The sequence below is a fragment of the Carcharodon carcharias genome, chromosome 12 (genome assembly GCF_017639515.1).
Source record: "Carcharodon carcharias isolate sCarCar2 chromosome 12, sCarCar2.pri, whole genome shotgun sequence".
Lineage (NCBI taxonomy): Eukaryota > Metazoa > Chordata > Chondrichthyes > Lamniformes > Lamnidae > Carcharodon > Carcharodon carcharias.
The window spans coordinates 105,060,938-105,080,351 of record NC_054478.1 but is presented as its reverse complement, the minus strand read 5'-3'; the positions used below and the strand labels follow the sequence as shown (position 1 = coordinate 105,080,351).

General features: G+C 39.7%; 1 protein-coding gene across 2 annotated transcripts; it reads left to right on the top strand.

Moving 5' to 3' along the window:
• Positions 1–338: 338 nt before the first annotated feature.
• On the top strand, positions 339–19,110 carry hspd1 (heat shock 60 protein 1). Of its 2 annotated transcripts, none has more exons than XM_041201676.1 (12): positions 339–453; positions 851–1,033; positions 4,966–5,218; positions 8,635–8,717; positions 9,961–10,056; positions 10,164–10,257; positions 11,078–11,246; positions 14,472–14,571; positions 16,681–16,926; positions 17,509–17,683; positions 18,136–18,314; positions 18,685–19,110. In XM_041201676.1, the coding sequence occupies exons 2-12, from the start codon at positions 860–862 to the stop codon at positions 18,838–18,840; spliced, it is 1,725 nt and encodes a 574-aa protein (XP_041057610.1). In that variant the 5' UTR covers positions 339–453; positions 851–859; the 3' UTR covers positions 18,841–19,110. The 2 variants fall into 2 exon arrangements, with proteins under 2 accessions (XP_041057610.1, XP_041057611.1); XM_041201677.1 differs by having other exon boundaries at positions 346–453; positions 857–1,033.
• The last annotated feature ends 304 nt before the right edge of the window (positions 19,111–19,414 follow it).

Sequence of the window (19,414 nt, the reverse complement as noted above, 5' to 3'; positions counted from 1 at the left end):
TTTTAGGGAGGAAATGCAAAGATGAAATTATTGCACAACCGCAACGTGCACTTTGACCCCTGCTACGTTGAACGTCTGGAAGTTTCTGGAACTCGAACCCCTGAAGCTGTATATGAGCTGGTCCTGGCCCTGGCCCCTGCTTTAGCGACCGACTGGATTGCAAGGGGTGCTTTGCTGCTGGTGTTCGGAAATCTGTTGATTCCAGTGAGCAGGTTGGTATTTGTGGGAAAGGGAATGTCAGTGGTGGTGCCTGAGAGGAGCCGCTGATTGTGGAGTATACAGGGTGAGGGGTGAGGGGTGGCCACGACTTCACCACCCCCCCACCCCTCCCGACCCACGTGCTTTCGTAGAGAAAGACTTCAGTCCTGGAATCGTGCAGTTTGTGCGTAGCTGCAGAAGGCAGGGCTGGCGCTGTCTAATTAGCTACTTTTTCTTTCTTAAATAAGCAAATCAGTAAGTACGACTGTTGGGAAATCGGTTGGGTAAATAATTGTTAATATATTTTTCAAACATATATTTTAAACTCTTTTTATGCTAATGAAATGAGTCAATGAATGAAGTACAGGAACCAGGGTTCATTGCTGGATATCTCATTTCAGGCTGACCGACAACTGCACTGCTTATTTACAAATCTGGATGTTTTCTTGTCGAACTTGAGTCGAGTTAACTAGCTGTTTTTTTTTTGCATTCCCCATTATTTTGCGGAATGTTGCGCTGCTTTAATTTGACCTTGTGACGTGTGTCCCCTGGCGACATGTGGGGAGGCCCAGACTACTCATTCCCATCTCAGCCTCTTCGAAATTAGCGTGTGCTTTAAAAGTTAATCAATATTACATATTTTTTGTTGCAGTTGCAGATAATGCTTCGTTTGCCAACTGTTTTGCGCCAGGTAAGACCTGTATCTCGTCTACTTGCACCTCATCTCACCCGATCTTACGCCAAGGATGTGAAATTCGGATCCGAAGCCCGGGCTTTGATGCTGAAAGGGGTCGATCTTTTAGCCGATGCTGTAGCTGTTACCATGGGACCAAAGGTTAGGGTTCTGTTATGTCTTTAACAGGCTGGAACTAAATGGTTTGCTATTATAGAAATATTCTTTTTACATTTATGCTGATGAAACTAGATTGTGTAATGTTACAATTCGCTGCACAATAACATTAATACAAATAGTAAATAAAACTACTGTTGGACTAGAATTGTTTTTGGACATAAGCTTTTTGTTGCAATTTTTTTCAGAAGATAAATGAGTTTGTTGCTGGATAATTGGTAGAACACCTGTACCTATTTGAGAATCTTCAGAAATGTTTTTTTTTTTTGCTGCAGTTTGAAGCTAAAACATTGTTATATTCTTCAAAATACCAAATCAGCATGAGTTCTCCTTCACAAGACAAGTGGGTAGTGATTTATACTGACCAGAAGGTTTCAATTACAATAGGCAAGCTACAACTGGGCCTTGATGCAGAGAGTCTTTTGGGGGGTCTGCCAGCTGTTGCACTTGCATGGAAACTCATGTTTTCAGATTGTCTAAACCAAGCCACTGAAGTCCAAATGCCAATCCAACATTGTCACTCATTTTATTTAATAACTTTGTTAACAATAGACGTGCTTGTCCCAGTTTTTGAGGGGAAAAAGCATCACCTATGTTATGACCAAGCAATTGGTAAAGCTGAGTTATTTTTTTAAAATCCCAGAGGGAAACTTTGAACAAATGTCATAACCTATAATTTTAAGTGTTAAGTTTGAGATGCAATTCTATATTCAGGAATCAGACCACCAGTTCTTGAGAGGTTTTATATTATGCTAAATGAAACATTTTATTAACTTATACAAGTTAAATACATGGCTACAAATTACTAAGATCATAACTTTTAACATTCCCAAACTAATGTCCATTAAGGCAATGGCAACCCATAGACTTAGCCAGACACCAGGCAAAGCATTTTCACCTTAAGAATTCGAAATGAGGTTCTTTTCACTTTGGTTCCTGTGGAGACAGTTGGAGGCTTACAGCTGCTTTTGATCTCACGTTGCCTCTGCCTGCACACACAACTGCTGAAGTTATACCTAGCACAGCTAATTGAATGTAAATTCTCATTGTATCACCATCCTCTTCTAACAATAAAACCATTTTCATAGTACCAATTTTATTAGCAATATAAACATATTGCTTGGTCTCTGTTCGCCGGGTGCCAGAATTCACCCCACTTCTTGAATGCTCTATTCAGAAAAAATGCAAATGCACTCTACCTCTTTGTTTACGTCTCAAAACCAGCACACATCAAAGCACCCAGTACCTCACCTTGTTCCACCCCTCACCTCTCTTTCAAAATCATTTTGTACCAACCTACCAGATACAATAAAATTTTATCACTGAGATTTCCTCACTGCTTTCCTCCCTCAGCCTCTGCACTGAATGATTTCTCATTCACTGTGATTTCAACCTCCACCTGAATTCATCACGTTCTCTCTCCTCTTACGTTCACTCTTTTCCTCTCTAAATCTCTGCCTGCGTGTGAACTTCCTATCCCATATTCACAGCCAGCCATTTGCATGGTCTCGCTACTCCTATGGTTTCAATTGCAGATAAGACCATGTCTAATCACCTTCCTTGTATCACTCATCACCGATATCCACCTTGCATGCCCCAATCCTACCACCACCTGTCCTGGGGGTGGGGAGGAACTTCCCTAATTCACTTACAGCTGTAGCTTCAAAATCCTGACCACCTAACCTTTGGCCCTCTGTTTGCTGTAACATTTCTCCAAGTACTGATTTACTCAACTGTACTTACACTTTTGTCCTCATCCCCAATAAAACTATTACTCTCTCTCTCTCACCCTGGCCATTCCCCTGGTAAGGCCCTCATCTCCCCTCACTTAAATTCAAGGGATGCTGACTTGTAAGGATATGGTGGACAATTGGTTTAGCCATCCGCTGCCAGATTTGGCTGGACCAGGTACTATTTTTAATTAAAACTGCTCACTATTCTAGGAGCATCCTCAAAAGCAAAAATAAGCTTTAGCACATTTTCTCTACTGCAAATCATCTTCTTAAACCCCTCTTTCCCTTGTCCCTATCACTCATCTCCAACAACAAGTGTAAGGAGCTCATGGACTTCATGTCACTAAGAATGAGAGTCTGATCAGCCTTTGCATTGTAATGCCCTTCCACTTGTCCACCTGGCCAAACTTCCTTTAATGCTCTACTCTGCTGTAGCACTGAACTCTCATCTTTCTCCAGTTACTCTTGTTTCTCTCCTATGTCCTCTGAGCTCATTTTTGACCATGTGGCCCACCTCCTGTTCTCTTGATCCTCTTCCCACCTAACTGCTGATCAATCAACTTCCCTTTCTGGCCCCTATGTTAGCTAATATTTGTAAGTGGTGTCTCTCTTCAGTTGTTGTCGTCCTGCTTTAAATCTGCTGTTATGATTCCCAACAAAAAAACCCATGACACTTCCATGTTTATTACTATCCCATCTCTAACCTGCCTTTCCTCTCCAAAGCCCTTGAACATGTGTTGTCACCTCCCAAATCCATTCCCATCATTCCTGGAACTCATGTTTGAATCCCTCCAATCAAGTTTCCATCCCTTTCACAGTACTGAAATGTTTCTTATCAAAGCCACGGGTGGCATCCAATGTGACTGTGACAAAGGTAAACTTTCCCCCCTTGTCCTTCTCAATCTCTTCTGCAATCTTTGACTTGATTGACATCCTCCACTGTCATCCAATTGGGTGGGACTGCTCTCAAGCGCCATTGTGACTTTAAAATTCTCATTCTTGCTTTCAAATTCCTCCACGAGTCTTGCTCCTTCCTATCTCTGTAATCTCCTCCAACCCACAATCATCAGATATCAGTGCTCCCTCAATTCCGGCCTTTTGCGTATCCCCAATTATAATTGCTCCGGCAGTGGTGGCTGTGCCTTCAGTTGCCCTAGGCCTAAGCACTGGAATTCCCTCCCTAAACTCTATCTTGCTTTCTTCCTTTAGGACACTTCATAAAACCTATCTCTTTGACCAAACTTTTGGTCATCTGACATAATATCTCCTTATGTGGCTCAGTATCAATTTGTTTTATATTGCTCCTGTGAAGCACCTTGTGATGTTTCATTATGTTAAAGGCGCTATATGAATATAAGTTGTTTATTCCACAGAAAATGAAACATGGTTTTGAAAATTGTGCGGTATATTTTGTACCTTTTTCGTGTGCATTGTTTCTGTAGCAAGACACATTAGGGCTAGTCAACTCCAGTGGGTTGTCTTAGCCATCTTAAACAAGCAATCTTTCTGCATTTGCCCTATTATGCAGAATATATCTCTTTCCCCTGCTGTGCTTTATTTCAAGTCTGTTCTGATATCTTTCTAGGTACCTGCACAGTGATCAGAAAAGATTTCCAATACCAACGTGTGAAACATGTGCCTGAAAAACCAGGCACAACATTAAATCGCTGATTATTTTGGGCCATCTTTCATTTTAATCACCTTTTCATCTGACCAGAACTCATGGGTCTGTCTTGAGCAGATAATCCCTTTTTAGGCAAGCTTTCAGTCAAACCACATTTTAAAGTTTTGTTGATAAATGGCCAAGTATCCCAAATTTTGATGAGGGGTTTTAGCACCATGCTTATTTGAAAATGTACCATTACTTGCAAACTGGTATATTCAGTGATGGGTTTGATCCCTAAGCAGTCAATTAAGCCATTTTTTCCACAGTGAATTTGTCAGGTGTTGCTTTCAACCAGTTTGTGACCTGGTCATTAAACGTAGCCATTTCTAAGTGACTTGCACATTAAAGAATGACCATTTTTTTTTTGCAAGGTGTCCGAACGCTGAAGGCACCTGGAACCATACAATTCCGCAACAAGAGTAGGTGTCTCCATGTTATTGAGGAAACAAAATAACAAAAAACGGATCATAGTAAATGTATAACTAACAGTGGTCCATATGTTTACTGTTTCTATCTAGGGTCGAACAGTTATTCTAGAACAGAGTTGGGGAAGTCCTAAAGTGACAAAAGATGGAGTAACAGTAGCTAAAGCAATAGATTTAAAAGATAAGTACCAAAACATTGGTGCTAAGCTAGTACAAGATGTTGCCAACAACACAAATGAAGAGGCAGGTGATGGAACCACCACAGCAACAGTTCTTGCAAGAGCCATCGCTAAAGAAGGGTTTGAAAAAATCAGTAAAGGAGCTAATCCAGTGGAGATAAGACGAGGTTAGTTTTTGATTTTTTTTTTCTATTGATTACTACTTCCAGTTATGATTTTAAACAATATGCATTTTCCAACCTGAACACCATATCCTACTGATATACATTTCATACTAAAATTTTGTACATGTAACATAAGCATTTGTGAGTCTCTAAATTGTTGAAATAAGCACAGCAGTGTGCTCCAAATTGCAGTGAAATGAAGGATCAATTCAGCTGTTAGTGGTGGTGTTAGTTAAGATTGCCTGGTGCAAGCCAGCATGCACCAGTGTCGGTCCCCAGCCCAGATAAACGGGGCGGGTTGGTGGTAGGAAGAGCATCCAGCTGTAAAACCACCCACTAGATCAAAAAAAATGATGGTTAATATGAACCAGCATTGTGGCAATCCCATGTAACATGGGAAAAGCCAAAAGAGAAAGGAAAGAAGGTGGTGTTAGTTAAGAGCACTAGGAGAAATCACTGTTCTTTGAACAAAACCATAGGATCTTTAACCTTCACCATAGCTACCAGATGGCACCAATATTCCTCTAAGCTGAAAGGGTGCGTGGCCATGCAGCATCTGGAACTGCACTAAAGTCGTACATAACTAAAAATCTAGAAGGAATATTGGATGATACCTCTCCTCTTGTGTTCTTTCCTTGCTCGCAGTTTGACTTGTCTTTCACGTGTACACTCCTCCAGCCTTTTATGCTGAATAATGCGGTTAATCTGGACTTGGTGTGCAACGTCACAGAAAAAATACTATCAGGAACTATAAGTAAAATATTGAATTACGCACATGATTAAGTTAACCATTTCTGCATTGCTCACCATGTTGGGAGGCACAGTCCAGTGTGGTTAAGGAAATAATTACTTGCTAAAAGAAATCCATTCTGAGCATTACAGAGGAATATCTAAAAGCTTTCTCTGCTGAGACTGTTGGATCTCAAGTAGGGTGGTGATGAGGGTGTTACAGTTGACCTCTAATGTTTGTCAAACGTACTCCTTAATGTTGGGATTAGGGTGTGAAACCAACCAGTGTTCTGCTCCTTACTGGTGACTTCTGTGAGAAGGTTTGTGTATGGATGGACATCGCACAGGGTGTGTTTGGCTATGACATTATTCTACTGAATTCACACATGAATGGCCACTTTACAAGATTGATATGGTAGTAAAGATCTTTGCTCTTCTGTCCAGGATAAAATCTGCATTCCTTTCTTTTCCTTATTCTCTAGCCCACCTCAACCATTTAACTGTCTATACAGAAGACCATTGCAGCTGTTGTTAAGTCATGCTTTAGATTAAGGGCCCAAGTTCTTCCAGGGTTGTTTTCTTACAGCTTGACCCTGTAACACCAGTAATTGGTCTTGTGGCTCCTCTGCTGCATCCATGCTGTAAATGTTTTCGTTCATGCCTTGGTGATCAACATTCAACGGCTACTCCAGATTCACTCACTGTACAGTACAGCTTTAGCATGACATCTCCTGACTTGTTTGGTCCTGCAATGTAATTGACTTTCTTATCAGTCTTTTTAATTGTGATCTGACATTAAGTGCTGAAACTATTACTGTGCTAGATGCCTTTTCTTCTGAACTGATCTGCATCATTTGTAGAATGCTTGCAGCATCTTGAATTTTAAAGTTTTGAATTCCATCTGCCATTGATTTGTCTAACAGACGGTTTATCAAATTCCTTTTGTCAGTTGCTGACTCCTTTTGTTCATCTTGGCAGCCCCCTTTTTGAGTGTCAGTGTGAACTTGATTAATTTGTGTTAGCTTTATAAGTACAACATTGAATTAGATTTGGAGCAGTAAGGAAGCCGGAGCACTAAATTCTGGGTGACTCTACTTGGTATTCGCTCTCTGCACCATCCCGGCTCACTTGCCAGCACGTACCTGCCACTTGCTTTCTTTCTTCCTTCCAATTCTTTATCATGCCCACATTTTACCATTATATTCAGACAGCTTTCAGCTCCAGTAGCATCTTTGATTTTTATCTGAGGGGTTCTGGTGCCCATCAGCTTGTACCCTAGAAGGGGATGTGGACAAATGACTAGTATTAGTTTTCAATGTAAAATATGAACTTTTTGTGAAACCAGTGTTTCAAAGAATTTGTTAATACAATTGTTTTAGATTTTTCTTTGCAGCAACTGTTGGACCTGGTCTAATCCTTTGTTCTTTTGGGGCTTATTTGCAACCATCACATTCCAATTTATTGTATTCAGCTGTCAAATTGAGTATTCTCCACACCAATATAAAATTTTCCTTTAACTGAGCTAGATAGTAGACATGGCACACACACCATTTTTCTGTAATATGTGTCTCTCAGTTTTGACTTTACCTATTGAGCAATTTCTAAATGATTGGAGCAGGAATTCTGACCACTAGTGGTGCTTTGGTAGAAATATTTTCTCTGTGCAGCACCATCAATTGATCAGAATGGGGTACTACAAGGTTCTCATCACTTCCTTTTGAAATAGCCATGGGACCTTTCTAGTAACTTATCAGGGGGAATCAAGTTTTTTTTTCTCAGTCAGCTGAAAATCTCCTCTCTCTGGGACTTAATTCCTGGCCTGTATGTAAACTTAACTGCAGTAAAAACAAAAGAATTACTCATTTGAATTAAGCTCCATTATTAACACAGTAGTGAATTTTGAGTTTAAATAATGAATTATCACAAAAATTAAGAGTATATCTGATGTAAAGAATGAAATAAGTGAAAATTGACCAAGATTGATCAAAATTAAATCATTTTTTAAAATGACGAAAAATTAAACAAAAAAAAAACTGATGAAATGACCTATTAACTTTTCCAAGAAGACGTTTCCAGAACCAATTACCTCTCCAAAATGCCGTTATAAAAAATCAGCACTGGTTGTTTGCTATCAAGTAATCTGCTGTCAGAAAGTGATGTGTTGCTGTGTTTGGGAAATGAGCAAGGACAAGGTCTGGAGCCAAATAAGCAAATATACATACCCACAAAGTCATGGTGGCAAATTTGAGAGTTGCAGAAGGTACTGAAATCCCAAAAAGATTTTCTTTTTGATGAGGAAAAAGTCATGGGTCAACAATCTACATAAGCAAGGAAACTAACAAAAAAAAAATTGACATTGGATTAATTTTATTGCATGTTGATCGTGTACCAGTTATCATGTTGATTATAATTGATTTTAAAAGACTGCTATGTGTCGGTGCAGACTTGGTGGGCCGAAGGGCCTTTTCTGCACTTGTGATTCTGTGATGGCAAAGTTGTCAGTAATGTCCAGCCCTAGGTTAAGACTGTACAAATTTGTAACATTGAGTATGCATTTGAATTTTTGTAGACTTGTAACTTGAAAAAAACAGCTGACAAGAGTTTTAAACATATTTGTTAACTAGTTATTTTACATTAAAATTGTTAATGGTTTTACAATTTATCTGTTAATTTTAACTTCCTTTTTGTAGGTGTAATGCTGGCTGTAGATGCTGTAATTGGGGAGCTGAAAAAGATGTCCAAACCAGTTACAACCCCAGAAGAAATTGCTCAGGTAAATATAAATACGCCCACAGTGGCATTGAGCCAAGATGCAGAGAAGACATTCGGAACATTCCAAAAAGCTAATTAAAGGTTGAGTTCAAATGAAATATTCTGGTCCTGGATCAAAATCTCATTCTTGCGCCACTCAAATAAAGAAACGACGACTTGCATTTATATTGCACTTTTCATGACTACTGGACATCTCAAAGTGCTTTACAGCTAACATACGCACATCAAACTCAAACAGCAATATGATAATGATCAGATCATCTGTTCTTTTGATGTTTATTGAGGGTAAATATTGGCCAGAACATCGGTAATAACACCTCTGCTCACAATGTGCTTGTCTTGAGTTTCTGGGACTTTGTTATATTTTAACTATCACAGTGTGGGTTCAGAACAAGGAACAGGTTTCTGGTGAAGCTGAGGAAAAGAAAACTGAATAAACTCTCACAAGGCTAGTATGCAGTAATGTCACTGATTTGTGATTTTCACAGAAAATTGAAAGTAACTGAACTGGTTCGTGTATTCCCTAGGCTTTGGTTTTCAAAAAGGTCCATGTGATAAGGCTGTTCAAAAAGGTATAACAATGGCCGTGGCTATGTCTTGAAATGGCAAAATTAAAGTATATTATTTTCTGTAGTTTTCTGCAAAATGTGTCAGATGGATTTTTTTTTAATTGCAAAAAGTAAACATAAATGCGTGCTACTAAATTTCTGGTCCCCCCCCCTCCTTCTCCCTCTCCTCCTCTTCCCTCTTCTCCTCCCCCTGTTGCCCTACTCTGGCTTTGGCCTTCTATACTGTCTTGACTGAGCTCAATGCAAGCTTCAGGAACATATTTCCCCCTGGTGCTGTGAAAATTAGCCAAGAATTGTCTTGGAGCTGCTCCTGCTCCCTTGCTGTAACTTTGGACGCCTGTTTATAAACAGGGTTTCTGGCAATTTTATAGCAGGAGAGTGGGAGCTGGATATTCTGGGCCATAACTTTATAAAATGTAGGCCATAGCTTTCTTTCCTAATTACTTATTAGCAGAGGATGTTAATGGTTATGTACATATTCTTTCACCTCAAATTGGTAGCTGCTAATGTGATTGATTTTACAGTGGTAGATTGCATAGCATCTTAACCTGTCAAGTAGCATTAACATATAAAATTGTAGTTATTGATGGCTGCAATACAGCCTGTCTCCTTAACCATTCTGTAACTGGTGTAACCCAGTGTTTTCAGAAAGTGATTTTTTTTCCTTTGTTACAGGTAGCAACTATTTCAGCTAATGGAGACAAGGAAATTGGTGAGCTTATCTCTGATGCAATGAAAAGAGTTGGGCGAAAGGGTGTCATCACTGTCAAGGTAAGTACAATAGATAGAAAAGTTGAATTTCTGTGCTAGCGTACTATTGACTTTTTAAAAAAAGTATTGTGTTCTGATGATTTCCTTGTTACGTATTGTGTAAACAGGATGGAAAAACACTCCATGATGAGCTTGAACTAATTGAAGGAATGAAGTTTGATAGAGGTTACATCTCACCTTACTTCATCAACACAGCTAAAGGTATGTAATTCTTCCAAACTGCTTCTGATTCAACTTAAAAAATGTCCCCCAGGACAATACCACAGCATCCTCTCTACTTCCCCTTTCTCACAAAAGATGTTGATTAGTATCAGGATATGAATCTACAGGTGCTGAACAGCATCACCAATGCTCTCAATATCTTGACTTGGCATATAAATTGCCATTCCTTCATTGCTGGATCTTGGAACTCTCGACCTAACAGCTTTGTGAAAGTACCATTACTGTGTATCAACTGCAGAAACTCCAGGCTCACCCATCATCTTTTCTAAGGGGTGGATAATAAATGCTGTCCTTGGCAGTGATAACCATATCTCAAGATGAGTTTATTTTTTCAAAAGGTCATCATCTGGTATCTTGCCTGGGTGTTTTTTCTTTGTGTGAAACTTAGAAAGTAAGTTTTGCCATTCAGCTGTGAGAGGTACTCAGCCTTTATCCTGCCTTTGAATGATTGTTTTCTCTGTTTTAAATTGGATACTGTTGACTTAGCTAGGTCTTGGGAATATGTGAATCATTCATAATAATATAAAGAAAATAATCTTAATGCATTTGTTTTGAGCAACTGTTCATACCAAATTCTGCATTGGTTTGGCAGGTTATTCTTGACTGCCATTTTCTCTCTTTGCTACTCCCCACTAAGGGGTAGATAAAATGAGGTGTCTAGCTGGTATTTGAACTCGCAACTCTTCAGATTGGAATTTGAGCACTACAGTAGTCCCAGCTGCTGAATTGGTCAATTATCTAGGACAATAATGTGTTTACGATAAAGAACATTGTTTATTCCTAGTTTATTTTTGAACAGGGCAGAAATGTGAATTCCAAGATGCGTACCTTCTGCTCAGTGAGAAGAAAATCTCAAATGTACAATCCATTGTGCCTGCCTTGGAGATTGCCAATGCACATCGTAAACCTCTAGTTATTGTTGCTGAAGACATTGATGGAGAAGCGCTCAGCACATTGGTTTTAAATAGGTTAGTTTTCCTGTTTTCAACTCGAGACCTTGAAACTAAAAATTAAACATACTTTTGTAAATGTGTGCTCACATTATGTTTTGATTAAAGATCAAAACTAACATGTTTGTGTAAAATGATTAACAGTATGGGATGAATTAGGTATGTGGTATCGTCATGAGAATGACCCCCACCACCGCTACCAGCTTTCAACCTAAACACTAAGTTTGATAAATGTTATAAAAAGCACTATGTATTTCTGTTCCTGAAATAACTTAAATTTAGATACATTTTATCCTATTAGCATTGTTCAACTAAGTGAGAAGGAATGAGCTGGCTCCCCTCTTTATTCAACCCTCTCAGTTGGTCGCAACAAAGGTTTGTTTAAAAATCTTTCCCTGTGGATACCTTTTCCCAAATCCAAATGTGTTTACTTTTTAATAAGGAGCCAATCAGATCAGTTTTTTAGTGAAAAAATAAAACCAGAGGGAAAATAATAAAAGGCACACACAGAAAGGGAAGAGTCCAAATCAAAATTGAGGAATATACAAGTAAGTCTTTGGCTTGTCCCTGAGGCTTGCCCCAGTGGTACACTGCGGCCATTAGTTGGATGCTTTTGGTAGAGCTGACTTTGGCAGTTTCACAGTCTCTTGGAGACACTTGCTGGCTTGTTTTCAGAGGAAGAGATTACCCACTTGTCTCTGCAGGGGTGTCCTGTTTCTTCCTGCTTCTGCTAAACAACTTGTCTCCAGAGAGAGAGATGGCCTGATGTTCTTGCTTTTGCCACTGCTAACCATTAGTCCTCAACCAGTTTTTAACTCATTTTCTGTGTATTCCTGGGAGGGGGAAATAGGCACATCTTGCATCCACAGTCTATTTTGCTTTCATATCAAAAACTTTTTTAACACATTCTGAGATACAAATCAACAGGAAATGATTTTTTGGATGTCTGATGAGATGTAGGGAACAGTTTGCATTGTCTTCAAACACAGGAGATTAAAGCCCAGCCTTTTGCATTCTCCATACCTTTCTTTCAAGTGTCTTTGAGGTAGGAACAAAAACAAAAATAGCTGGAAAAACTCAGCAGGTCTGACAGCATCAGCGGAGAGGAAGACAGTCAACGTTTCGAGTTCGAATGACTCATCGGAACTAAGGAAAAATAGAGATGAGGTGAAATATAAACTGTTTGAGGGGGGTGGCACAGGTAGAGCTGGATAGAGAGCCAGTGATAGGTGGAGGCAAAGAAGAGATTGCCAAAGATGCCATAGACAAAAGGACAAAGGGGTGTTGATGGTGGTGATATTAGCTAAAGGATCTGCTAATGGTGACATTAGGGGTAGAAAGCAGGACAAGCAAGTGACAGATGGCCCTCAGGGTGGAGTAGGGGGAAGGGATCGAAATAGGCTAAAAGGTGGAGATAAAACAATGAATGGAAATACATTTAAAAATAATAATAGAAGTAGGTGGGGAAAGAAAAATATATATTTAAAAAAATATATAAATTAATAGAAAACGGGATCAGAAAGGGTTTGGGGATGGAGGAGAGAGTTCATGATCTGAAGTTGTTGAACTCTAATGTAAAGTCTAGAAGGCTGTAAAGTGCCTAATCGGAAGATGAGGTGCTGTTCCTCCAGTTTGCGTTGAGCTTTGCTGGAACATTGCAGCAAGCCAAGGATGGACATGTGGGCATGAGAGCAGGGTGGTGTGTTGAAATGGCAAGCGACAGGGTGGTCTGGGTCATGCTTGCAGACAGACCAAAGGTGGTCTACGCAGCTGTCACCCAATCTTCGTTTGGTCTCTGATGTAGAGGAGACCGCATTGGGAGCAGTAGACTAAATTGAGGTAAGTGCAAGTGAAATGCTGCTTCACTTGACAGGAGAGTTTGGGCCCTTGGACAGTGAAGAGAAGGGAAGTAAAGGGGCAGGTGTTGCATCTTAGGTTGCATGGGAAGTTGCTGTGGGAGAAGGTTGAGGTGTAGAGGGTGATGGAGGAGTGAACCAGGGTGTCCCAGAGGGAAATGGTCCCAGCGGAATGGCGACGGGGGGGGGGGGGTGTGAAGAGAAGACGTGTTTGGTGGTGACATCATGCTGGAGTTGATGAAACGGCGGAGGATGATCCTTTGAATGCCGGAGGCTGGTGGGGTGATAAGGGAGGACAAGGGGGACCCTATCATGTTTCTGGAAGGGAGAGGAAGGTGTGAGGGCGGATGCACGGGAGATGGGCCGGACACAGTTGAGGGCCCTGTCAACCACCTCGGTTAAGGAAGAAGGAAGACATGTCAGAAGAACTGTTTTTGAAAGTGGCATCATCAGAACAGATGCTACGGAGGTGAGGGAACTGAGAGAATGGGATGGAGTCATTCCAGGAAGCAGGGTATGAGGAGCTGTAGTCGAGGTAGCTGTGGGAGTCAGTAGACTTGTAATGAACATTGGTGGACAGTCTATCACCAGAAATTGAGACAGAGAGGTCAAGAAAGGGAAGGGAAGTGTCAGTGATGGACCATGTGAAAATGATGGAGGGGTGGAAATTGGAAGCAAAATTAATAAATTTTTCCAGGTCCAGGTGAGAGCATGAAGTGGTACCGAAGCAGTCATTAATGTATCGGAGAAAGAGTTGTGGGAAGGAGCCTGAGTAGGACTGGAACAAGGAATGTTCCACATACCCCATAAAGAGACAGGCATAACTGGGGTCCATGCGGGTACCCGTAGCCACACCTTTTTATTTGGAGGAAGTGAGATGAGATAAAGGAGAAATTGTTGTGAGAGAACAAGTTCAGCCAGACGGAGGAGAGTGATGATGGATGGGGATTGTTCAGGCTTCTGTTCAAGGAAGGAGCGGAGAGCCCTCAGACCATCCCAGTGGGGGTGTAGAGGGATTGGACATCCATGGTGTAGAGGAGGCGGTTGGGGCCAGGGAACTGGAAATTGTTGATATGATGTAGGCCGTCAGAGGAATCGCGGATGTAGGTGGGAAGAGACTGGGCAAGGGGGAAGAGAATGGAGTCAAAATAGCAAGAAATGAATTCCATGGGGCAGGAACAGGCTGACACGATCAGTCTGCCAGGACAGCCCTGTTTCTTTAGTTCTGATGAAGAGTCATATGGACTGGAAACTGTATTCCTCTGCAGATGCTGTCAGGCCTGCTGAGTTTTTCCAGCTATTTTTGAAGCTGTAGTCCATTTTCGTCACATTTCTTTCAATTAAAATGTTTTTATGCATTATGCGTATATGTTTTTCCTCCATTCAGGCTGAAGGTTGGCTTGCAAGTTGTGGCTGTTAAAGCACCTGGATTTGGTGACAACAGGAAGAACCAACTGAAGGACATGGCCATTGCTACTGGTGGTACAGTGAGTAGAGTCAAATAATGCTTAAATAAACATTATTAAATTTGTATGGAGGAAACACAATGGTCCATGGCACTTGCTGTTAACCTCAAAGCTGTTCAGAAAGATCTAGCAGGCTACGTGGTGTGGTTTTAACTTTTCCTGTCACTAGTTTGAATCTGGTGCCATGTCAAGGGATCTCCAGGCCCAACAGCAATGTCATCAAGGAGGGTAGGCAGTCAATCATATTGAAGAAATCTCACAGATAGCAAACCAGTAAGTTAAACGCACTGCTTATCCTTCAGTTTGTAGGAACATTTTATTGAGAGCAAAATAAAAATTGGGACATGCACATTAAGGGATTAAGGCAGAAGCTTTTTAAAAATTACTAAAAATGTGGAATTTTATCATGGAGAGATTTGACACTCCACAACTATAAAAAGTTTTTGGGGGCCAGGGTTGTTCCACAGTAATTATGAATTTGGGACACTGTTTGGAAACCCAATTATTTCATTCAACAAGGTGCAACTTTTTCAAGGATTTTTACAATGAAATTAACAGCATGAAAGGGCAAGTTTTCATACAGTATTCAACCTTGAGAACTTGACCTTCTGACTAGGTTTGATGTAGTTTGGGACTCATTGTTCAGTTCAGACTGTTGAGAAATAAATGCATAAAGGATATTATGAACTTGAGGTTGGTTCAGGAAGGTAGCTTCATAACCCCTGTTTAAAAATCAATGGAAATTCTTAATTAGCAGCATTGGGAACTAAAGTATATCTGATTTTAATGATTAAAATCAGAAGATTTTTTTCACTGATTCTGAAAGACTTCTGTAGACTGAAGCTTCAAATTTAATGGTAATACTGATTGGCACCAAGCCTCATTTTGAAATGCTGTTCTGTAATGCAGAGGGCTGTGGAACTCAATGCAAACAAGTTCTTGGCCTAACCAATCTCTTGTTTATTCTTCTAGCAATGGTCCTAATCCCATGTGCAGCCTGTGCTCATTTCCCTTAACCTCCCTTTTCTTAGATGTTCATATAATTTCTGCTTCAATCACTAATTATAGTAGTTCATACCACAATGCCTCAATGCTGCGTTTCACCTCCCTGCCCTAAATTTCTTACATTAATCTGTAATCTATGTCCCCTCATTCTAGACTCCTCACTAGCAAGTCTGTTTCTATCTAAGATCCACCCATTCATAATGTTCATACCCTGTCAAATAACCCTGTGTTCTAAAGAAAACAGCCCCATTTTACACATGAATGATTTTCTACCGGAGGTGGAACTATATAAAGATTTAGGGAGGGGCATAAAGGTCAGGGTATATTCTAGGATTTATAGTGGGAAGATTATGGTGGATCATAATTCATCAAGAATGTTTCTCATTTTCCCCCAACATTGAGCCAGTGTCCTTTGATCATCTATGTATTCACTACATAGCTACTGTAAATATCTGTAAATAAATGGTATTTTGCCTAAATAATGTTCTTAAACAATTGACACACTAAATGATGCGTTTGTGGGAAAATACATTATCTGACTTGATCCCTGATCTGTACTGAGTTAACTGATATTATCCAGGATTCCTGCTTATCATTATTACTCCTTGGCTCTTTTTGGAAAATGAGCATGTGGGTGAAGACTGAATTGGGCTTTGCTGTTGATGTCCTCTATGGGTGACTATATAATTATCTCTAATACAAAGAATAGCCATTAGGGGAGAACCTATTGATATGTGGCTGGTGCCTGTTGAAATTTTTGAGCACCATTACAGTATCTTTAGAAGAGAATAGGATAAAATTGTGAGTGGAATATATTGCTTATTTTTATTGTCTCCATGTCCAAGTAATAAACTTTTAAATCTTTTTTATATATAATTATGTGGTGTCTGCTTGATGAATTCACTTCAACTCAGCACATCCAATTGAACTAATGACAACTTGAAGGAAGTAATGTAAATTTGTATTTTAAGACTGGATTTCAATGAAACTTGCTACCTGTAAGAATTGAATAAGAGATTTATGTTGAATCACAGAAGTTTTTCTGCAGAGAGAGTATAACAAATATTTCATGGTTGGATTTCTGCTTTAGTACAAGCAAATATCTAACTCTGCAAACTCTTGTAGGTATTTGGGGATGAAGCAATTGGACTGAATGTGGATGATATCCAGGCCCATGACTTTGGTAAAGTTGGTGAAGTTGTTGTCACCAAAGATGACACCATGCTGTTGAAAGGCAAGGGTGACAAGACTGCAATTGAAAAGCGCATTCAAGAAATCATGGAAACATTAGAAGTTACAACAAGTGAATACGAGAAGGAAAAGCTAAATGAAAGGCTGGCCAAATTATCAGATGGTGTTGCAGTGCTGAAGGTAAAGAATTTGTAGACTTGTGATTTGTGTGCACAAGCTGTGTGCATATGGATACTGTCTTGAAAATATATTTGGATTGACTTAGTTGGCTTAATGTCCATTGCAGTGGAGCTGATACCAAAAAGGATGGGAATTTTAACTTTACATGTAAAACCAAGATAAATTATTGGGAATAAGAAGTCAGCATGGCTACCAAATGTGGTTGGAAAGTGCCCAATCCTGAAAGCTGCGTACTTAATCTACCAATAATGGCATTTTCCTGCAACAATAATATTGTTTCCACTCCCTGAATTCAAATAACCTTGGTTGTTAATATTCCTTTTCTTAACCCTGGCTACTTTGAAGCTTCTGGCAAGGGAGGAAAAGAAACTTGGAGCTGGAAGCCTCCACTTTTAGTTGATTGCCAAGTTTTGTCTTTGACATTTTTGATATTGAAACTGTTTTTCTTTACCAGTGGCATTTGCAGACCTGCAGAGTCAGCATTTGGTTTTGTGTATCTGATTTACCTATGTGACAAATTTGCAATGCTAAAATCTATAATTTCCAACTGTATTGAACTTGACTATTCACTTGTGGATATAGATTGGTGGCACTAGTGACGTCGAGGTGAATGAGAAGAAAGACAGAGTAACTGATGCACTTAATGCTACTCGAGCTGCTGTGGAGGAGGGTATTGTTCTTGGTGGTGGATGTGCTCTACTGCGGTGTATCCCAGCATTGGATACGCTCCGACCTGTCAATGAAGACCAAAAAGTTGGTAAGTGATTCAGTGGTACTGTACTGTTTTTCCTTGTTGTTCATTTTCAGCTGCAGAAAACATGACTTTAAAATGACTGAATATTCCAGACAAGTCACACAGATATTTTAAAGTGTCAAAACTTAAGTCCTTGTCACTAAGTGGAGATATTGACATAACTGTCACCAAAAGAAAGGATATTTCCATGATGAGCCTTTTACTTGTAAGAGCATTTTGTTTCTAGACAGGCACTAGTAAAACCAGTGGCCTGCATTTGGAAATAGTCACAAGCAATGTTCCCTCTTACTACTGCTGGCTTGTACAGCACAGTCCCTTTAATATTAACTTGTAGCTGTGCAGTTTAGAGAGGACATTGTTTACAAGTTTAATCAGTATTTATGTCCTGGATTTGAGTAATTTGCATATGGCTTGGAGTGTTCATGATTAAATTGTACGTTTTTGTCTTTCAATAGGTATTGAAATTGTTAGCAAGGCTCTGAAAATACCAGCTATCACAATTGTCAAAAATGCTGGAGTTGAAGGAAGCTTAATTGTGGAGAAGATCTTGCAGAGTCCACCAGAAATTGGCTATGATGCAATGGCTGGGGAGTTTGTGAAGATGGTAGAAAAAGGAATTATTGATCCTACGAAGGTACACTCAGTTTGTAGCGTGTGTATATACTCTCCTGTAATTTCTGGATTTAAAATATCTTTCAAGCCATGATCACTTGCAATATGCACAATCTGTAACTAGTATTTGTATCAAGTGATCAGAGACAATGGATCCAAATTTAAATGTCAGATACCCATTGCACCCTTTTGGGTGTGATTTGAGTATAAAATAACCTTCATCCCTTAAGCTTTATAGAGCATTATTGCAATTGAAGGCCAACTTGAAGTTCAGAAACCCTTAAGTACATAAATCACTACAACTTCTGCAGAGCAATTGGTCTTCAATTTTCTGTACAAAATTCTGTAGTAGTGTAGAAACTAGTAAATTCTTTCTATATTTTTACTTGCAGGTCGTGAGGACTGCTTTGTTGGATGCAGCTGGTGTTGCCTCTCTCCTAGCAACAGCAGAAACTGTAGTTACAGAACTCCCAAAGGATGACAAGCCACAGGGAATGGGGGGTATGGGTGGCATGGGTGGTGCAGGTATGGGTGGTGATATGTTTTAATCCCTTGCTACAGATCTTTCCCTGTAAACTGAGGTGACTGACATGTTTAATATAGTCTCAATTGAATGACTGCTTCCAATCGTGAAGACTACAGGATGAATGAGTATGAACCAGGCTTTGTGGGAAAATGGCTCTATCATTGAAATGCTTGTAATTAAGTTAGTGGAGCTGAGTTGAACTGTACTGGATCTCATAAGTAACTTGTTACTGCCCTCAGTACTAAGAATTGTAATTTATTTTATATTGAATAAAATCAACATTTGTACATTCCTTGAAGTACTGGATGAGTACCACATACTTAAATTCACTGGTTTTATTGGAACAGTACAGTGCTGACTTTTTTTTTTAAAAGTATAGGTAACAAGTTAAATGATCAAGGCAGGTTTTCTGTGAAAAACAAGACTCAGATCTGTACTCTCTCCAGTGCAGTACAAGATCATATCATGTAACAATACCATAAATAAAAGCAGATGGTTATCACACTTGTTTTGTGACTTCTGTGGAGTAGTTTTATGGTTTGGAAAATAATCTAGTAAAGTGCTGTACTAGTACCACAATTTCCCTAGCTGATCAT